Raw genomic sequence first — 21,113 nt, forward strand, 5'->3', positions numbered from 1 at the left:
TGATGTCACTCACACCACCAGCCCATTTTAGTTTTGTGTCTAACAATTATTGTCTATAGGTGGGCTGTACATGTATTTGTATATTTAGCATTATAGCAGTGTTAAATTCAGAAACCCAGAATAACTCTGATTGGCTGTTTAAGCACGCGTGAGCTGCCACGTGCAGCAAACTGTCCTGACCAATGACTGACTGTTTGGCTGTAGCGCCCTCTGTCTGCGAAAAATATTCACTTGTAACGTTAACAAATAAAGTAAAGATAATATGACAGGATAAAATAATATAAAAATTCATATAGTATAGTGTCATTCATAATGAATGAGGCACACAACATTTGCTTCCGTGAGGCGATATTCACCTCCGATACCGCCGTAGTCGTGTATTTTGCGCAGGCATATTTTGAGAACCCTCTTGGACCTTCGTCAAGCTGTTAAAGGACCTCAGGATGTCCATGCTCGCTGAGCGTATGTATACTTGTTTCACTTTTTTAATATATATTTATTTATTTCTGACGTCGCATGACGCTACGTTTAGGTGGTTATTTTTGCAAAACCCGGTCTACAACATATGTCACATAGTTTCCTCCTGAAAACGCTCATTAGTTTGTAGAATTGTGTATTAAAGTATTCCGGTAGTTAGCATTAGCATTTTTAACAGCTGTCTGTGGACACGTGTTTTTTTCTTTTGACTGCTTCCTAACGACAGTAACTCACTCATTTGTTGTAAGGTTTCGCTCTGGGGATGCAGAAGTTTATTAAAACATGCACTCTGTTAACTCTTTAATCGTAAGTTGTGGCAGAAAGCTCGCTGGAAGCATGGTTGAAGGTTTGAGTGTAAAACTTCAATTGTGAACTCTCATAACTGTCAGGTTAGCTCCTGTCATGAACACACGCATAATGCATCCCGTCTTTGTTTTTATCGGTGTTAATCATATGTGCGTTGGCCCCATAAACCCAGTGTCAGTCAGGCGTATAGACCATTTAAAGTAGGAGACGATGTGACTGACGTGTTCTGGTTTCGTGTTATGTGACACTGGTGCTGCTGTTGCATGTTCAGCTCGTAGGAAGCTTAAGTGGTCTGTCGACCCCAGGAACAGCGCTTGGAGTAATGATGACTCCAAATTTGGCCAGAAGATGCTTGAGCGAATGGGGTGGTCCAAGGGAAAGGTAAGTAATGAAAGCGGTTAATATTGTTTTTTTGTTTTTTTCTCAGAGACTGTACATTGGAAGAACTGGTGAGCATGTCTCGTGTCTCTCTCCCCCCCCCCCCCCCCCTTTTTTTTTTTCTTTTTCAAATCTGAATTAAGGGTCTGGGGAGGAGTGAGCAAGGCTCAACTGACCATATCAAAGTGAAAGTTAAAAATGACAGCTATGGGCTTGGAGCAAATGCCAGCTATGAGGTAAGCAAACGTTTAAAGCCCAGTTTCACATTTGAATCAAATGAAGGCTTTTAAAAAGTCACATCTGTGTTGACCTTAACCACATTTTTGTTTTGCATGGTGTAATTTGAGATTTTTCGACTTTTACAAATCCTCATTAATTATCTAAGTTGTCATTTTAACCTGTCATTTTTTAGTCACATTGTGTTGCTGTGTATGATTTTTTCACAGGATAAGTGGATTGCTCACCAAGATGATTTTAATGAGCTGCTTGCTCAACTGAACAGCTGCCATGGTCAAAACAGCAGCAGTGGTATGTACACAAAGCTCGATAAACCTTTATCAACTTTATACAACTAAATTTCTTAGCTGTGGGACTAATAAAGGCGATCATATCTTAATAAGACAAACTAATGAAAACTAATGAAGGCTGCTTGTCTTGTGTCATAGCACAACATAGCAGCATGTCAAGTATACAATGATATCCTGGATGGCCAGGATATAGTGGCTTCCTACATGTTCATAATTGTATTTGGTTAGTTTTATAGTTCATTCTGCCATTGATCAACTATGTAGAGTACTATGCAAAAGTCTTGAGTCATATATTTTACTAGGAAAATGGGAAATAGATGCATTCATTTATTGAAATGTTCAAACATGCATGGAAATACAGTATAAAATTCAACAACAGAGTTTATAGAATTCTGACTTTTAAAGTCAATATTTAGTATGACCACCTTTATTGTTCAACTCGCTTGAGCCGTTTTGTCATTTCTTTAAAATCCTCCAGAAATCCTTTAGAACTATTGGTCAAGAGCACTTGATTATAAGACGGTGTGGCTCCTTGGAAGCAAAATGTAAAGAAATTAGGAATGGTTCAAGACTTCTGCACAGTACTGAATGTTATATTGTAAAGCATGTAGTGTTGGTGCATGCTGGTGTTAAAAGAAATGCAAAACAAACTCCTATTCAATAGTAACATTTCCAAAACCAGTGAAAACTTTTATCTGTTATCAAGCAACACAAAACTGCAAAAAAACAAACAAAAAAGTCTTTTTTTTTTTTATCAATCAGCCCGTTGGACAGTAGAGGGTGCTACAGTGCAACATTTAGTTACTTAAAGGCAAGGCTATATTCACAGTAACCATTATCCTCAGTGCTGTGACAAAAACATGTTTACACTACCGGATGATGATACTAAATAACATTCTTCTAATTTTCTAACTCAATCTGGGTCATATTTCAACTTTTATCTTCAATTTTCTTCTTCTGTAGAAACTCCACCAGATGAGCAGAAAGGCTTCAGTTTGGAAGAAAAATCCAAGACATCCAAAAAGAGGGTCCACTACATGAAATTCACTAAAGGTGGGTTTATCATGAGGCGGCAATGGAGCGAGATGAACCGGGATAAATGTGATAAGATATATGATGCTAAACACAGTTTTCTTGCTCTCTGCAGCAATTACCTGTCAAACTATATCCTATTTAAAAAAATTTAAAAAGTCAGCCAGGAGGCCTGATATTATATTCTTAACACAGCAGAAAGTTAGAAACGCATTGAGGATAATTAGTTCATTCTAACTGCAAGCAAAAATAATCCCCCCTGCTTTCTTATTTTGATGCCAATATACACCTGCATACCATCTACTCAGGGAGACGGACAGACAACCTCTTTGACCCTCGTTAAGCTTTGTGCTCTCGTCTCAGACCACAGGCGCTGATCAGAGCGCCGTCAGCCTGTCCTGGGTCAGTTGGCCTGGTGTGAGCACTAGGGGAGGTTATTTATAACTCTCCCCTCTCCTTTCATTGCTCTTTTACACGTCAGGAAGTTAAGATTTGCTGGTCAAGGCCAGAACACTGATAGGCGTAAGGAGGACTTTTGTGTTCTGGACCAAAATGGGTAACTGCTAGCCCATATTTTACTGCTGAGTCGCTGTATTTGAGCTTGCAGCATAGTTTCACAATCACACACCTACCTTCTTTGGTGAAATTATGAAACTATGTGTTATTTTGTACTTGGATTATGTAGCTGATACAGATACTATTTTTGTTTTCTATGTTAGTGCACTCATCGATTGTAAACATGTCTAAATAATCAATAATTGTTTGTCACTAGCTTAAAATCTACCTCATCAAGTCAGCATGCTCTGCAAAAACAAAATACCTCAACTTTTGCCTCACCTGGAAGAGCCTTCTACGCTTTACGTCATTCAATAGCAGCTTCCTGCTTCCTGTTTGGGGCATCTGGCATCTCCATTTACTGGCCCCCCAAAAACAACAACCTCCCGTGACCTATTAGATGACCCATCCTGATAAAACACTGCCTCGGTCTCTCCCCCAGACCCTCTTGCCCTGTTTTTGTAGTCTTAATTTAGCAGGAGCCAAAAACGGACCCTTTTTTTTTTTTTGCGTGAGTGTTTCCTGACAGATGAGATTCACCTATACAAGAGACACGCAAAGCATAAAGCGTGGACGTGGCGGGATGATGATGCTGATGCTCACTTTTTCTTGGTTCATTACAGATCAGAGTTAGATGCTGAGTACTCGTACAGCCCTGTGTGAAGTTTAGTTTAGATTGAAACCTTTGTGACTCACACAGAAGCACCTTTGGCTCATTCTGTTTCCGCCTGCTTCCTGGTCGCTTTACATTGTTATATACAGTGCACTGCTTTTGAAATGTGAAATATGGCCAACTAAGTTTCTTATAATATGTTATTTGGCCTCATGAGTATACAAGATAAAATTTAGTCCAATCTGTTTCTGGACAGTTATTTTATAAAATACTGTGCTGAAGCTTAGATTTAATTTGAGTAGGTTTACATCAACATCTGTATGGGAGAGGATGACTGTTAACACATAATTGGAATCACTTTGAGATGTCAAACTCATTTTTACATCATGGGCTACATACAGTGAAGGTCCCCTCTCTGTAAGTGTAGAGAAATTTAACTACATGTGTAATAAATGAGAAACCATCATTGAAGGAAAAAGAAAAAAATGCTGTCAGCACGAGTCTTTGTGCTTAAATTGTAAGAATTAAATGTGTAAAATACAGAAATCCACAACTCGGTTAGTTTAGTGTAGTTTGAATAGTTATGGGTGAGGTCCTCCACATTTTCTTTCTTTTTTTTTTTTTTTTTTTTTAAACTGTCCAGTGGACCGGAGCCTTTGTTGACCCCTGGGCTTGTTTGACAGCTCTGGACATTTTTTTTTTTTGGGGGGGGGGGGGTCTTCCTGACGAACACGGCTTCATTTAAAGGGTTCTCATGTCTTCGGCTGAATCTGAGCACATTCTGCTTTTAATCTCTGATTTATCGTAGTGTGTCTTGTGTGCAAGTTCCATTGGCATAAATGCATGCCCCGGCCGTCTTTATAGTGGTCTCTGTTGTTGAAAATTTAAGTTGAATTTTGTCTCATTAGTCTGAACTGTTTCACACCAGTTTCTTGTTAAATGTGTCTTCTACATGTTGCTAGTGAACCTGCTGAAGTGCTACTCTTATTCCCACCAGATGTTTATAAAATTTCGGAGGAAACTAAAGGGAAAATTTGCAGTTCATTGCATTTGGCATGTTGAGAATGAAACCGTTTAGGGGGATTGCAGGTGCAATTATTGTAGCTGGACTCTTGAAGGAGAGTGCAGCTCTGTTGACCGTAGACCTTCAACTGTCTTTGGGAATATAACACCGTTTTAACATGTCTCTATACAAAGAGGTGGCAACCGTTGTCACGCAACAACAAGGAGGCTGGTATTTAATGTTTGACTGTACGCAACTTATAATTTAATTGGAAACTTGAGACTCCCAGTTCTCAGTGGTCTGATAGGCGTTTTTGTTCAGTGCACTTTGAACTAGAGAACTGTCATTTTTGACCTTTTTAAATTGAGAACATATTTATTGTTCTCTCTAAGTGGCAGGTGACAGTATTTTATGTATTGGGCACGCCCTCTTGACAGATCATCATTTTGTTTTCAGTTTATGGCGCAGATTAAAACCAAAGAGTTACCTGGCAACATATAACCTGTCACGGCTGTTTGCAAGTTTCCACCGACCGCTCTCCTCTCTGTGAAGCTGTTGCCAAGTTGAGGCTTGGATTTAGAGTTGTTAAGCTTGTTACATGAGAGGTTGAAAAGATCAGGTAATAGCTCTGTCATGGACTGTCAGTCTTTTCGTGATAGTTTCTCTGGTTGAATATTCCAACCTCATTTGAGCCATTTTAAAGTACATTGTTTATTTAGTCCAGTAGTTTTTTGCATCTAAAACACTTCACCATCGCACAGCTTCAGTTGAATTAATTTTATTCTAAGATTGGACTACTTTTAGCTTGGTTTAGAGAAGTTATGCTTCTGAATTGTTTAAGTCAGGGGTGTCAAACATAAAGCCCAGGAGCCAGAATTGGCCTGGCAAAGCCTAGATTCCAGACCATTGGACAGCTTTGGAAAATATGAAAGAGGGCATAAATTTTGGACTTTTATCTGTATTTTCATAAGTTTGTCTTACCTACAAAGACCTCCCTCATGGGCATTCAAACTATACCAAAGTAATTAAGTAACAGATAAACAACTAAATAGCCAAAAAAAAAAAGGATCTTTTCTGTTATTGTCTGGCCCTCAGTGTGAAATAAGTTTGACATCCTTGGTTTAAACTATTTATCTGCAACTTTTGGCCCACCATTTCAAAACACTGGTGCACTCCATTTAACAGCTATTGATTCCATTTAGTCACTAATTGATTATGCCTTTGAAAAAACTGCTAGATAAAGATTCAGTTACTTATAACTATTATAACAGCTTATCTGCACTTTCCAACAAACGGATCTAATAGTTTATCTGTACTCTTATCTAATGCTTGTTAGCCATAATTAAACATTTTTCCATTATGATCTTTATTTTAATCATCCATGTTTTCTTTTTGGCTCTCAGTTTGTACTGCTTAACTTTTTTTTGTACTCACATTTTGATTCAAAAGCAAGTTTAACTTAAAATTCTTCCCGGGTCTTCCCCTCTCACTTCTGCCGAATTGCCCCATTCTTGAGAATTGGCTTGGCTTGGTCTAGAACCAGTCACTGAGCTCAGTGCATTCCTGCAGTACTGCTGTAAAAACATTGTGGCCACAGCATCATCAGTACCTCTCCCTTTTAGTGCAGGTCTCCTCCCGACTCTCCCTTTCTTTTTTCCTTTTTTTTTTTTTTTTATTGATATCTTGTTCATGCTGGCTCTCTCTCTGCCAGCGCTGAGGATTGATGGCCTTTGTTTGTGGGGAAAGGCACCAAAATCTCCACTGCTTAGGTCCAGGGCCCACAGCATAAACCAGTAACCCAGTTTTAATTGCTACCTCCATCTATCACCTGTCAGGGCAGCAAGGGTGGTTGATGCGGAATTTAACTACAGCTCTCCATCGGCTACTCTCTGTGTTGGCTTGGTTCCAGCTTTTGGGCTTTTAATTAAACATGTTTTTGCATCACGGCCAAAGTGAATTGATGGAGCCTAACAGACCGTGTGAATTACATGTATATATGCTGAGGACCTCCTGTTCTAATATCGCTGACAGTGTTTTCTGTTCACTGGAGCTTCTGTAAGTCTCTACTGATAACTGTTGTTTCATCTGTGACCTTGGAAACCACAAACCTTTTCCACTGCATGTAGGCAGTACCCACGCTTCATCCCATTTAAGTGTATTCATCCAACTTTAAACGCATAGTGGGAAAAACTAGGATTTTTTTTTTTTTTTTTAAATCAGAACGTTGTTATTTGCACTTTCACCTGAAAGCCTGACAATTTTGACAGGCACTTCCTCATCCAAACAGTAGAAAGGTCAAATTGGATATAATTTTTATGTCTGACCGGAGTTCACTAGATGACAGCCACCACAGCAAACACCCCCACCCCCACCGTCCTTTCCATTTATTTTACTTTTCATCGGACTTTCTTGGTTTTGGTGCTTAGACCTTGTATGCAGGGACTTTCAAAGCCAAGAGCAGGGGAGATAGAGGTTTAAAAGCAATAAATAACCGAATGTTATCAGAGCCCCGCTGAAGGAAGAGGATGCAGCTGCATGAACAGGACCCAGGCTTGAGACAAGCCACTGTGTGCTTCAGGAGTCTTTGAGGACCCACTTGAAAAGGGGAATCCGGAGGCGTGGCGTGGCAGACCTTTTCGTCCAGTTTATTTTTCTTTACCGTTTTATCCCTGCAAAAAGAATACAGCCCCCCACCACCCCTACCCTGTTTCTTTTATTTACTCAGTGACCACCTTCTGCTCACCCCCAACACACAAACACACACAAAGGTACTCAGCTGCAATATTTAAAGGTTTGCCTGGAAAAAAGAGAAACAATAAACAATGTTTAAGAAAGAAAGCGTGCATGTTGTTGAAAATGGGACTGTGAATCAATTTTTATCACCTTTTAATTCATAAGGTGGTCTTTTTATTCCGAGTCATAGTGATACAGCACAAAAGTTTTCGAGCCTCGTGTTAATGATTTGTACATAATCTTTTCTGCTTATTACTCTTTCAGGAAAGGATCTATCCAGTCGTAGTGAAACAGATCTTAACTGTATCTTTGGGAAGAGGGCTAAATCAGCAAAAGTCCAAGATCAGGTAAGAGATTACACCTATTTACATCATTCAGAATTAGAAAAAAAGTTGTTTTGAGACTTCAATATCATAATTTATAAAAACATTAGTTTTTCATTTTTATTAATCAAATCCACTTAGTTTAACAAGTTAAAAACAAACTGTCCTGTGGCTTCGGACAAAAGATTTGTAGATAGTAATTCTAATCCAGTGGATGCATTCCTAAAATATTAGTGCAAGGGCATAGGACTCTGATCTTCCTTAACCCCGTCAAAGTCAAGCGTGCAGTCCAGCAGGAGATGCCGCACCACTGGCCCAGCTGGCTTGCACTTATCTGTGTCTCCTTGGTAATTCCAAATGATTATTGGTTGCTGATGCTTCCTTCCATCGGTAACTCTGGTATCATCTGGTCCTTCTGCTTCTGCGGGGTACGGCTCCTTGAGCAGCCCGTGGCCCTAGATTAGCCGTGTCACAGCATGCAGCTTTAACACCTCTAACAGGCCACCGATGGCAGCAAGAGCGCCTAAATCCAGTTAAGGGATTTGCACTCTTACCCCCTACTCCTCTCCCTCGCACTCCTGCTTTGCTGTACTTCTGTCTCGAAGCGTCACATCAGCTAGTTAAGAGTGCCAGCGGGCATTATTAAAGGAACATCAAAATTGCAGTGAGGTGTGCAGAAATCTGAAATGATGACGCTTGCAAAAAAAAGTTTCTTTTTTGCTCTTGGCATTGGTGGGCCCATCACTTCAAACGTCACTTTGCCATTTGGCGTTATGGTAGGTCTCATGCTTTTGGAACATGGTTTACAGGCTCCTGCGGGTCAGAGTTGTATTTCGAATCCAGTAAGAACCTTTAGCTTACATATCAAAAACAAAATGTTATTTATGAAATTTGCCTGCATCATCTTTCTATTGATTTTTAAATAAGTTGTCAAGCTGTTTTAAACAGAAAATCAGCTCAAGTGTTTATCTCTGGAGGTATATGAAGCCGTACTTATTGAAACTCACATCAAAGATGTCATTTATTTAAATGAAAGACAGATGAGTGAATTATATAGTTAAAAATACATGTACATAAAAGATGCTATTAAAAATTATCTAAGCTGATTAATAGAACAGATTTACATGCACAGAAGAACTGGAAATTATTAAGCACCCACATAACTTTTTATTATTTTATTATGAAAAAAATAACACATTTAAAAATGTGCAATAAAAACTTTTTTTTGTTGTTCTTAGAACTTTTACTGGCCCAGTAGAGGGCCAGAAGAACAATAACATATCTAGCTTTTGGACTCCAAGGCCCAGAAAAAGCCTCTTGCTGGCTTCTTGTGTTTATCTCGAGCATTTGGCTTGAAGAAATTGGCATCTTAAATATCCATAAATTGTACAAAAAACCACCCTGCTCTATTCCCCCAGCAGGTGCTGAGCCATAACATCACAATGGCAGCTGCTCCCCAGCTGATTAACACTGGAAATGCAAGCAATACACACCATATTTTTTTCCTCTCTAAACGTTTGGTTATGGGTTGTTATTTTACAGCCAGGAGGGACGCCATTGACCATATCGAAAACACTCAACACAATTACAATGCTTTCCCATGAGGCCTTGTGTTGAAACCCAGCAACATCTGAGGTTGCTGGAAAAGAGGTAAAGAGGGTGATGGACCAATTGAGCTCTAGGCATTTTGCCGAATCTCCTGCGAGAGTGAAGGCGACGCTGCCAGTGACCCTCAGCTCACACTGATCTGTGCTTACATTTAACTGCTGTTGCTGCAAAAGTATAATATATGCTTGCAGTAATCTCAATGCCCCATGGAGTTGTAACCCTTAGTAGCGACGAGCTTTGGCTTAATGGTGTAGTTGATTTGTAGTGGCTTGCAGAAGCCACTGCCACCGGTCGCATTATATCACATATCTGCATCGTGACAAGGTGAGGCCAAGAGACTTTGACCAAATCTGGATCGGCTTCTCCAGACCTACCCTCCTTCCCCCTCATGAATCTTCCAGCACAATCACACCCACCACCCACTGCTGTCTCTCTGGCCTCCTTTCCACCAGTTCCCCACTGCTGGTGTTTTCCTTCCTTTGCAGTGATGTGCTTCCTGCTCACCTCTTATCGCGGCTCACAACCCTCCCTGAAATGCAGACAAGCGCATGCGCACACGCACAAACACGCAGACACACACACACACACACACACACACAGTGTGTACACATTCAGCTGTCCCAGATGCCTCTATTCATCAAAGATGAGAATGTATTGGAAACAGTATATGAGAATATTTTAATTGGTTATTTACAGGGAGCAGCAGCTCTGTTCCTTTAGTGTTAATATTAAATGTAAATATCTTGTTCAGAGGGTAGAGCTCTGTTTAAGGTGAAAATTTATCTTCCAGGTTAAGAATGTATTTATTTTAAAGCTGTACATAATGAAAAATCTGCATGTTTTTTTTTTTTCTTTTCTTTTGCAATTTTTTTTCTGTTATTTTTGATATTTAAAAAATGAGAAATGCACATGAAAGCTTAAGGGAAACTCATACTGACCCTGTTTCCTGGCATAGTTCAGCAGATGTTTGATCAGACCGTGATTAAACAAGCATTTTTGTGTCAACTTTAACTGACAAGTGATTATCTGTGATTAAGTATGCTGACAGATGGGATATCGTAGTGAAATGCACATTACTCCCTCCTTTCTTACAGTGTATGATAGAGCAGGGATTAGAAGCACTGTTTTATTTTTTTTTCTTTTAATTGCATGTACAAACATGTAGTTGAGCATGATTGTAACTTAATTTTACTCGTGCAAGAGTATTTCCTAAGATTGTGTTCTTAGAGAATCTCCCATGTCATCCATAACCACAGTTTTTATGTAGCCACATGAAAATATGTGCTTAAAAAAAAAAAAAACAACCTTATTTACTCTGCCTTACTGTGAGGGTTGCGGTGTAGCACCTGCCTATCTACTTACCTCTCGGTTATCCATCACCCATCCCACGCTAGCAACCCGCCTCCATCTCCTGCCTCCTCCTTGTGCCCCTCGGTACAATTACTCACCGCATGACAAATGACAGGCGCTCTCTGCCGAGATATCAAAAAAGCCCCGGCCACTTTTAAATGAAGGCACTTTGGCAGCGCCCTGCTCCCCGTTCTTATCGGCAGGCAAGCAGTGCCCCTGGCCGTCTTGCGTCCCGCTCTCCTTCCTCCCCCCTCCTTCTCCACCACCCCTGCTCTCCGTGCCCTCCTCTGGGGGTTTAGTTAGGGGAGCCACATGGAGGGCCAGCCCAGCTTGATTTATCTCCCTTGCCCCTCTGCCCAGCCACTCAGGCAGGCCGAAAGAGCCAACGAGGCTCCAACGGGCCTCAACTCGAAACCCCGGCATTAGCTGAAATAAACCATTCTGCCGCCCAGTGAAAAATGTCCTCTGATTGGCTAATTAATCAGTCAAAGGGGAGCGACGCGGCTTGTGACTTGAGGGACCCAAGCGGGCGACCGCAGAGGGCCTGCTGATAAATAGACTCCCCGCCGATTCATACATCAACAAAAGTTAGTCATTTTTTAAAGCCGCCAGCTCAGTTGAAAGGTGGAAACAAGCCATAGTTTTATTTTTCCACCTACATTTCCTTCTTCCTTTCTCTTTTTAAGGGAGTGGGTGGTGGCAGTAGTAGTAGTAGTAGTAGTAGTAGTAACAATAATAATAATAGTTATGATTTGATGCATTTTTAAAACCACTACTAGTTTAAAATTAAAGTGAATGAGATTAATTATCATTATTATTTTTTTTAGTACTTTTAATCTTTTATATACTAAAGTTAAGACGCCCAAGCATGATGGAAAAGTTTGGTGCTTGAGTTTTCAATTTACCAGTTTGAAAACTAAAAGCTTGGCTGGTAGTCATAAGAAAAAAGAAACATCTAAAGATTACGGTTTTATATTAACCGTTATGACCACTACAGACATGACAGTTGTTCCAACATCAATCCATTCATTAGTTCTGTACTCCCTAAAAGTGTCAGGGAAGAAAAATGGTGGCGAATAATTTAGTGCGATCCTTGTTTTGACGTCTGAACCTCCAGTCAGACAGTAGGCATGGTGCGCCCTGTTCTTGGGTCAGCGCGACCCCTGCGGCCTCTCCCACTCCCACTCGTGCTCCGGCACAAAGGGCCGAGGATCGAGCGTCATCGGGCGGCACCTGTTGCAAGTGTTTCCTGCCCACGCCTTGTCCACATGAAGGATCGCGCTTCAGCAGGGGCTCCCCCGATACTGCCGTGTTAAGGAATATGGGGCAGGGGTGACACGGGTGGCTCTTGAGCATTTGGAAGATGCGATGCCGAAGTGCCAGGGGGGTCGGACGAAACTTTGCTGATGGCGCAGAAGCACGATTTCTTTTCAGGACCCTTTTTTTTTTTTTTTTTTTTTTAAATAAATCTATTATGCTTTACAGCTTGGTACTGAGGCCAGTGGAGACTAAAGTGAGTTAAAAATTACCAGGAAATGTGGATGCTTGGTCATAGAAAAAGCCAGAGTACCAGCTGTACTTACGGCATGTAAGCAAACTGAGAAGTTATCTTTCATATCATGTAATTTAAAGAGACTATGTATAGGCCATTGTATTGTAAAAATGACATTGTAAATAGAAATACAACCCCAAAAGTCAAGGATTTTTTTTTTTTTTTTTTTGGCTCACTTTTCCATTAATATGCAGAACTCAAATGTTGAAAGGGGATGCCGGTGTAAACGTGCATTGTCGCAGTGTGTTTGCCGCAGTTTTAAACAGGGCGGTGCATTCGCGCAGGCTGCAGGGCTCATTGTGAAGCTGGAGAGCTCTAATACATTCTCAGATAACATCTAATTGCTTTGAGCAAAGCATTCCCTTTCTTGAGCGTTTTTGTTGACAGGCCCTTTTACACGACCGCCGAAAATATCAAGGCCCGCCAAATCCCCCCCCCCCACTCCCTAAAAGACACACACACATCGCATTTGCCACTTTACCTCCCTGGCAGTTGTGTGGATTGCTCTCATGCCAGCTCGCTGACACTTGCAGATTAGCGTGGGACACAAAAAAAAAAAAAAAAAAAAAAAAAGGAAAAGAAAAGAGGGTGTCTGTCTCTTAGTTACAGCCCAAGCTAGAATACATGAGAGCAGGGTAATTACCGCCTGGTAAAGCTAACCGCCCAAAGATTTCCAGCTCTCTCGGCTGTTTACAGCCGCAGACTACCGTTTAATCACTGACTCTTTAATCTAATAAATCACAGCTGGGAAAAATAATCACGGTCTGTTCTCTCCCCGGGCTTGGGGTTGGGATGGGGGGGAGTACCCCAATGTTCGTGATGGGGGCATTGTCAGCAAGCGTTTGCAATGTTAAACAAGCACAGGGCAGTCATGCTGCATGCATAATGTTGTCTTCATTTGTTACTTATGATAAACGTTCTCGCACCAGGCACAAAGTGTAATTTTTCAAACCCATTTTAATGCGTTTTGCCTCAACTGCACACTGAGGCTATGCGTTAAGCAAAGTATTGCTTTGTGGAAGCTTCATACCGTGTGTGGCATTTGATGTGCGTACACTTCATCATTTTATTTACTTTTTTTTTTTGTTGTTGTTTTAAAATTTACTTTGTGTAGGCCACATTTATACAGAACAAGGATTCATGAAAGAATGACACTAAAGGCAGCATCAGTACTTAAAGTGGCCAACTGAAGCATTTACCTATTTCCCAGGAAATAAAGTATCAATCTATTTTTTTCCCCTTTTCCCGTGTCCGCCCACATCAGGCTCATGAAGGATGGGGCTGCTGGACTTGCGTGTTCATCAGGGAGAGACAGCTGGCTAATCAGGGCCTGATCCATAGACCTTGAGTATCACCAAATTTATTATTGTGGCAGAACAATGAGGGCACACTCGTGCAATTACAGACCCGACCAATATTGGCTAGAAATTTATTGAAGAAAAAAAAGCAAGTAATGCAAACAGGCAGTTTTTTTTTTTATTATTTATTTATTTTTTAGGAAAATAAATGAGCAACTGGAGCATTGTCAAATCCTAATTAACATGAGTTGGAAGGCGTGTTGTGTCTGCAAAACTATTCACATTCACCTGGTTTTTAATGACTTTTAGAAATCAAATACAGGTAAACTTTGTAACTTCCCCCAGGTTTAACGTGCATGTTTGTATATGCATTTTCTAAACTTTTTTTTAAGCTTTTTTTTTTTTTTTTTTTTTTTTTTTTTTAAAGAAACTGTGGTTCTGTTATTACATATATTTACTAGATCTGTGTTTGAATTTGAGTGGATGGATTTGCAGTATTTCTCTTTTTTCCACAAAAATGCACCGCATTCGTGTGTACACATTACATGGCAAGTTTAGATCCAGAAAATTCTGAATTTCATGTTGATTTTTTTTGCAACACACTCTCTGTGTAATGACCTTTACTCTACTCCTGACTGCTAGCACCCTCAAGTCCTATAGTTACTGAGATCCTTTGATCTGGTTGACTGCCTGTAAAATCTGGCTCATTTTAAAGTTTGGTCAGATTTTTACACCTGAACATATTACAACCAATTGATCACTTACTACCTAACATATCTTGCACTTGGCAAAAATCCTTAATTTAGGATGTTACTTGAGCTGTTGTCCTGGAACTTTTGGGTTCTCTTTAGAAGTAGGCAGACATAAAGTAGCCCAGCTTGCTCTGAAAAGCCGTTAGAGCAAATTGGTAATAAATGAACTGAACATAGTTCTGTTTCTTTTTTGCTGCATTTTGCTGGGGAGAAAAGTTTTGCATGCACTCTGGTGAACCCTTTCCATCATCTCTCTGCTGGCTTGATTGACTCTCCCACTGAATGTGTTGGCCACGGTATCCTGGCACCTCTGCCACGTGTCTTACCATCGGCTTTCCAGTGACTACATTACCAAGAAGAGATAGAACTGGAGTGTCTTGAAGGAGACGGCCTGTTGAATGTCTTCCCACCCTCTCCTTTTCTCTGGGACCCTCTGTGGACCCTCCCTGTGTTCCCTGCCCAGCCCCCGCCAGGGGAGAGAGCGGAGCAGGAAGGGCCCGATAGCCAGCCAGGCCGCTCCTCTGCTGAAGGAGCCTTATCTCAGAACTGCACACAGTGCATTGAGTGCATCCTTTTCCTGGGGTTCTGCGTCTGGGAGAAGAGGAGGAGAAGGAGTAGACATGGCTTGATATAGGTGTGTTCTACAGCACAGGCTTATTTATTTATTTATTTATTTATTTAAGTCATTCGTCTAGTCCCAGCAATTATAAATTTGTACATTTGGTACATCCTTATGCAAAGGATAGCTTAGTATGTATATGCTAAGTAAAAAACATTATTTTGTGTTTATTGGTGAATCTAAACTAACCACTGTCAAAAGGAAAAATATCAAAAAGAAATGACGTTCTCTTTTGGATGATTTTAATAAATCATACACATTTATAACTCGTAGCCTTAGTGAAAAAGTTATATGCTCTCAATTTTCACTGTTGCAGGTGTTGTGGCCAGTAAAATTAAATCAAATTGTTAAGTTACATGATGTGTCCTATTTTCCTCCCTTCTGAACCAGTGGAATAATTGGCCGTAAGTATTCAGTGTATTCTCATTTAAAAATAAACAATTTAGTTTTTTTTTTAATGACAGTATTTTAAAATGTAGAGACAGATAAAAATGATATAAAAAGTAGAATCATGGAGTAGCTCACAATGCTATGACAATACATTTCATGTGACAAAAACTCCCACAATACAGTGATTATGTGATACTTGGTACCTTATAATACAGCTTTTATATCTGTGTAAATGAAGGAAAAGATGCCTTTAAAAGATTAAGTTTTTTTTTTAAAAATTGTCTATATTGTTCTTTTTTTATGTTCTTTTTTCGCAAGGATTTCCTTTCAAGTTTCATCATCGTCGCTGGAATTTTGTCAACTTCTGACACTAAATATGGGAAGCTTTATAAGTCACGAAGCAGCCACCATTCTTGCTGCTAGCATACCATTAATCTTATTGCAACAACAAGGTTTACAGTGTACTGTGAAATCCTAATATGTATATATATATATTTTTTTTTTTAAAAGAAGCAGCTTTTTTGTAGTTTTGGGTCTGTACCATATGCCGTAAAGCAGAAGAAATTACTAAAGAATAGAAGACACACCTGGATATGGGGAAACAAGATCCCAAACATTACTGCCGAGTAGTTTCTTAGTAACATGTTGCCCTCAACACTCCACGCCAAGAAAAATCTCCAGGGCTGCTAGTAATGCTGACTGGATCTGTAGGTTTATCCCCATACTGTATGTGTGTCCAGCCTGTGCTCAGCACAGCACTTCTGCTCCTGTCAGATGAGCGTCTAATGGAGATCCCCAGGCAGTGAGGATGAACCACATACCAAGCTCAAGCCACCTTTCCCTGATGATGAAGATGTTCTTCGCTCAGTCACTCTCCCCTCATTCTTCCCAGCTCTTTCACCCTCCCTCTCCCTCCTGAGAGTAATTTCACAGGCAGTTCTAAAGTGGCCCCCAGCCATCTTCCCAAATCCCAGTTACATGTTGTTTGGCGATGTCAGCTCAAAGCTCCATCTCCACTCTCCCAAGCAGAGAGGATGCCATTGTGCAGTAACGGGGAGTATAGATTTTCTCAGGGAAGTTGAAAAGTTTTGTATAATGGCACCTCACCTGAAGGGCCTCATTCCCCTTGTTAGAAGTTCTTTGTAGTCAGGGTCTGAGGTGGTGGAAAACTTTGTCCATTTGAACACCTGCGTTGTCATTTAGCCTCAGTCACGTTTTTTCATATCGTCTGATTTCGTTGTTTTGTAGATGCGATTGTGTTATGTAACACTCGGATATCCTCACAGCAAAACATTCCCGTTCTGATCGTTCAGATTAAAATCTTGTTCATAAGTTGCAGCCTTTCTTGCTCTTCAGACATTTTTTACCACACGAATCGGTGTATCAGACCACAAAGACAATAGCGTTTCCCTTGATGAAACTATATTGACTATGAAAAGCCTTTTAGTTGGCTAAGACTAATTGCTTTTAGGGGCTCACTGAAGTCCCTGGTGAAGTCCTTGGTGACTGGTTTAAAGAAAGGAAAAAAACACTTTTACATGCAGTAACATACAGCACATCATCCCTACACAAGACCAAAGCCACATCTAGTAACTTCACTCTACATTAAAGGCCTTTTTAAGTCCCAGAACATACATGCATTGTTTTACCCGAACATTAGTTAGCATATCTGTCTGAATCACTGCCGAGGGTCAGAGTAGTGTAATCATAATGTAAAAGCTTAAAGGCCAAAACCACGAGGTGACTCGACACAACAGTGTTTTCAATTTATCTCTAATCTGTAGGGTTTGAAAAATGCCATCTAATAATTCACCATCTCTGAGGTAATATGGAAAGGCTATATTGTTTGGTGTGATCCTCAAGAGGAGCTTCTGTATTCTTCTGAACAAATCATTATGCATTGAGTAGGCCATTAGGAAAATGAAGACAAATGGCTCACAGGGGTGAGGTGACAAATTGTTCATGCTGTGGAGTTAAAATCTGGAGTGTAGTTGTTCCTCACAGTTGTAAAGTTGTCCCCTTTTAATGTGGAGCCTAAAGGTCGGCAGAATGAGTCTTAACTGTCCTACTTTTTAACCTTTACAATCAACGTGGGGATGATGACTGATGCGAGCACCTCTCACTTACATTCAGATTTAAACTAATGATGAATCTTAGTGGCAGGCACATACAGGTGCACTACATCGCCAATGAGTCGGCTGAAGTTGTTTGAATCTTTTTGAAATACCGGGCAATGAAATATCACTGTGACATTTACTAAACGCAAAAAATCTACATTCACTTAGTCTTCTTATCGACAGTTTTTCCAACACCACAATACAGCGATTTAAAAAAAAATATTTATCATATATTGGGATTGTTGGCCTAATTGGGTATAAGGTCTAGAATTTTTAAACTCTTTACTTGTAAAACAAAGTTTAATAATAATAATAATAACGCAAAGCATTAGTTATTCTGTGCATTAATAAGTGTGCAACACGCATGATGCTGACAAAGAGCTTTGTACACACTTGTGCAACACACAAACATTTTGTTAGCGTAGGAAGTGTTACATTGTGAGTGAAGAGACAAAATTCGTCAAAGTAAACCATTGGAGACCACCAGGAAAACGTTTGTAACAATAAACCTTAACAGACACTTAAATCACCCTCAGCCAGCCGATCAGTGACATTTTAAAGAAGCGAACAAAAGGAAAGCGGCTAAAGCTACGCAGAGCCAGCCACGAGCTTGCAGCTTCGGTATGAGCAAAGGATCAATGTTAGGAGGGAAATTATGCAACAATTTCAAAATAGAAGATGATTTTTGGACTGTTGAATTTAGAAACATACTAGAAAATAATAGAAGTACCTGAAATTTTTATTGTGATTTACTAGTGAGGAGCCATCACTGATAGGTGACAAACACCCAGAGCTGGATTGATGGATTTATGAAGATTATTAATGACTGGATGATAAATGTGGTTCAGTGCTTATTTTAAGGCTTTAACACCTATTGTTAAATCAGCATCCTGTTGTGTGCTCTTTCTTTTCACTCACTGAAGTCTGCCGTGGTAATTTTTACATGTTGATTGACGACCACTTAAGCCCCCCCCTCGCTCTACCATTGGTTGTTGTCTTTATCTGTGTAGATTCTCAAAGTGATGCATCAAAGCCTGACTCTGCCTTCTTACTCGTGTCTTTGTGGTTTAGGAGAGCAACAGCAGTGACTCGCAGGGTGAGGCAGAGGATGGCGTGAATCCTGATCCTTCTGACCAGGACCCAGAAGCCATCACTAAGACTGTCACGAGTACTCTCACTATGCAGGAGTACTTTGCACAGCGTATGGCTCAGCTGAAAAAGGCTCGTGGGGCCCAGAATGCATCTGAGGAAGTCTGTCTCAACCACAACAGCAATGATGATACAGAAAAGCCCAAAAAGAAGAAGAAGAAGAAAAAGGCTGCAGATGAGGTGGCAGAAGAGCAGTGTAGCACACCCGCTGCAGTAGAGGACAAAGAGGATCAAGAGAAGGAACGTTCAAAGAAAAAAAAGAAAAAGAGAAAAATGGCAGAAAGTGAAGTAGTAAATGAAAACTGTAGCTCCACCTGTAGCACCGAGTGTGAAGAATTACAAACCAAGAAGAAAAAACTTAAAAAACACAGTGAGCAAAGTGAGCTACTAAATGGACACGAGCCCGCAGAGGATGAAACACTAGATTTAAATACAGTGCAGAAAAAGAAGAAGAAGAACAGAGATGAGGTGGACAGTGTAGCAACAGAAGACAGGAAGGAAGAGCTGGTGGAAAAGAAATCCAAAAAGAAAAGGAAGCACCAAGAGCAGGGTTTACATTAGGGCAGGGTGACTCAGTACTGCGCTATTCTCCTGACTCCTAAGGGGGTACTTGTATTATGAAATTAAATGCCTTGTATATACACACCATAATAATCTGTTAAAGCATCCATTGATGCTGTTTTTTTCTTCTTCTTATTCTTTAGATAGTGACTGTAGAAAAAACTGATAGGGAGTGTTTGTCACTGGAAAAAACCTTGAAGCAACCTATAAAAAGCCTCAACCTTGCACTGGTGGCCTCTGGAACACACCGCTGTAGGAGGAGATAGTATGGACATCTTGCTGACAGTGAGATGAGAATAAAAACACCACTATCATGGCTCAACAGGAAATACAAACTAGGAAAAAGGTCTGGAGCTTCCCATAAAACCCCCAACATGTTTTACCACCAGTGTTCAAGTCAGAAGGGTACACCTGGACTAGCCATTTTCCTGTTTCCAATCTTTAGCAAAGTTAGCCTCATATTTACTGCTCAGATATTAAAGTGGTATAGACATACAGCTATGTTTAAAAATGTATTTAATATAGAGAGAAGTTGACATGGCTGTCGTCTAATCCCTTTTTAAAATAAAAATAATATTTAGATGATACACGTGCTTCATTCTATGAATTCTCTTGCCCAATGAATTAAAATGAGTATCATAGGAAATGTGGCCGATCTTAAAATGCATTTTTTGGACAATATAATTTTGTATATTACCATCTTATATGTAAATGCATTACTATTTGGCCATTTTCACAGTGGTTAATTTTTTTCCCCTTCGTGCCCCTTCATTTTATTAAAGTGACTCAGACAGCTTCTGTCAGCTTTGTGAAACGGAAACATGTTTTCTCTTTGATGTCACATGACTGATGTACTTTGATAATGCTTTGGCAGATATATGAAAGAATTCTTGACTATTTTGAGTTCTACAGAAGGTTTTTTTGTTTTTGTTTTTAATAAATCCAAATGTCCATCACCCTTTGAATGTGTCCTCTTTTTTTCTCTCCATAGGTCAAGAGAAATGTTGTGCAAAAGTATTGAGACACCTCCGATTTCTTTGTTTTGCTTCCAATGAGTTAAACTCTTTTCTTCTTACTTTTTTAAGTGCTCTTGAGCAATAGTCCTCCAGGCAAAGCTTTTCTTTGGCTGCTCTTCCACTTTGTTTCAGTCCAATACTTGTACCTATCCATTTTCAGAGGATTGTATTTGTTAGTGTATGTATAATGTGTACGTAAATTCACCCCCTCCCCTGGCCATTTATTAACCACTTATTACTGACCTAGGAATCACTCAGCGATAAAAAAAAAAACTTGCATGATGAACCAGAGCTTCTACACATAAGATATAACTTGATAAAGAACCAATTTTGAATGGGATTATTACCGGCAGCTTGCAGTAAGAACATATTTGTTCCCATTTCTTTAGTGGAATCCAATGAAAAATGACAAAGATGACACTGTTTGACAAGCATAAAGTAATAGTTTTGTACCATCAAGGTGATTCCCTGAAAACCTGACATATCTGAGCATGGTGTGCATGTCTGTCCTTCAACATTTGAGAAAACTGGACAAGAAGTCTTTAAAAATCTACACTGAAGTTGAAATGGTTTTACTGGAAGCGGCTGAAGTAAACCCAAGAACTGGACTGAAGATCAGCTGCAACTTAGGGAGTGATGAATCCAAATTAGAAAATTTTGGTCATCAAAATCAACTAATCTATGGAGGAGGTCAGGAGAGAGTGAGTGTAAAACCTATTAGAGCAGGCTTGGCCAGCTCCAGGCTTTGAGGGCT

General features: G+C 40.0%; 1 protein-coding gene across 1 annotated transcript; it reads left to right on the plus strand.

Moving 5' to 3' along the window:
• The first annotated feature begins 351 nt into the window (after positions 1–351).
• On the plus strand, positions 352–20,299 carry pinx1 (PIN2 (TERF1) interacting telomerase inhibitor 1). The gene is made up of 7 exons (XM_084953264.1): positions 352–462; positions 1,055–1,164; positions 1,305–1,397; positions 1,608–1,689; positions 2,652–2,741; positions 7,889–7,971; positions 18,705–20,299. Exons 1-7 carry the CDS (start codon positions 444–446, stop codon positions 19,341–19,343), a joined length of 1,116 nt encoding a protein of 371 aa, XP_084809390.1. The 5' UTR covers positions 352–443; the 3' UTR covers positions 19,344–20,299.
• The last annotated feature ends 814 nt before the right edge of the window (positions 20,300–21,113 follow it).

Source organism: Perissodus microlepis, chromosome 15, assembly GCF_051167445.1.
Source record: "Perissodus microlepis isolate ML-2025 ecotype Zambia chromosome 15, ASM5116744v1, whole genome shotgun sequence".
Lineage (NCBI taxonomy): Eukaryota > Metazoa > Chordata > Actinopteri > Cichliformes > Cichlidae > Perissodus > Perissodus microlepis.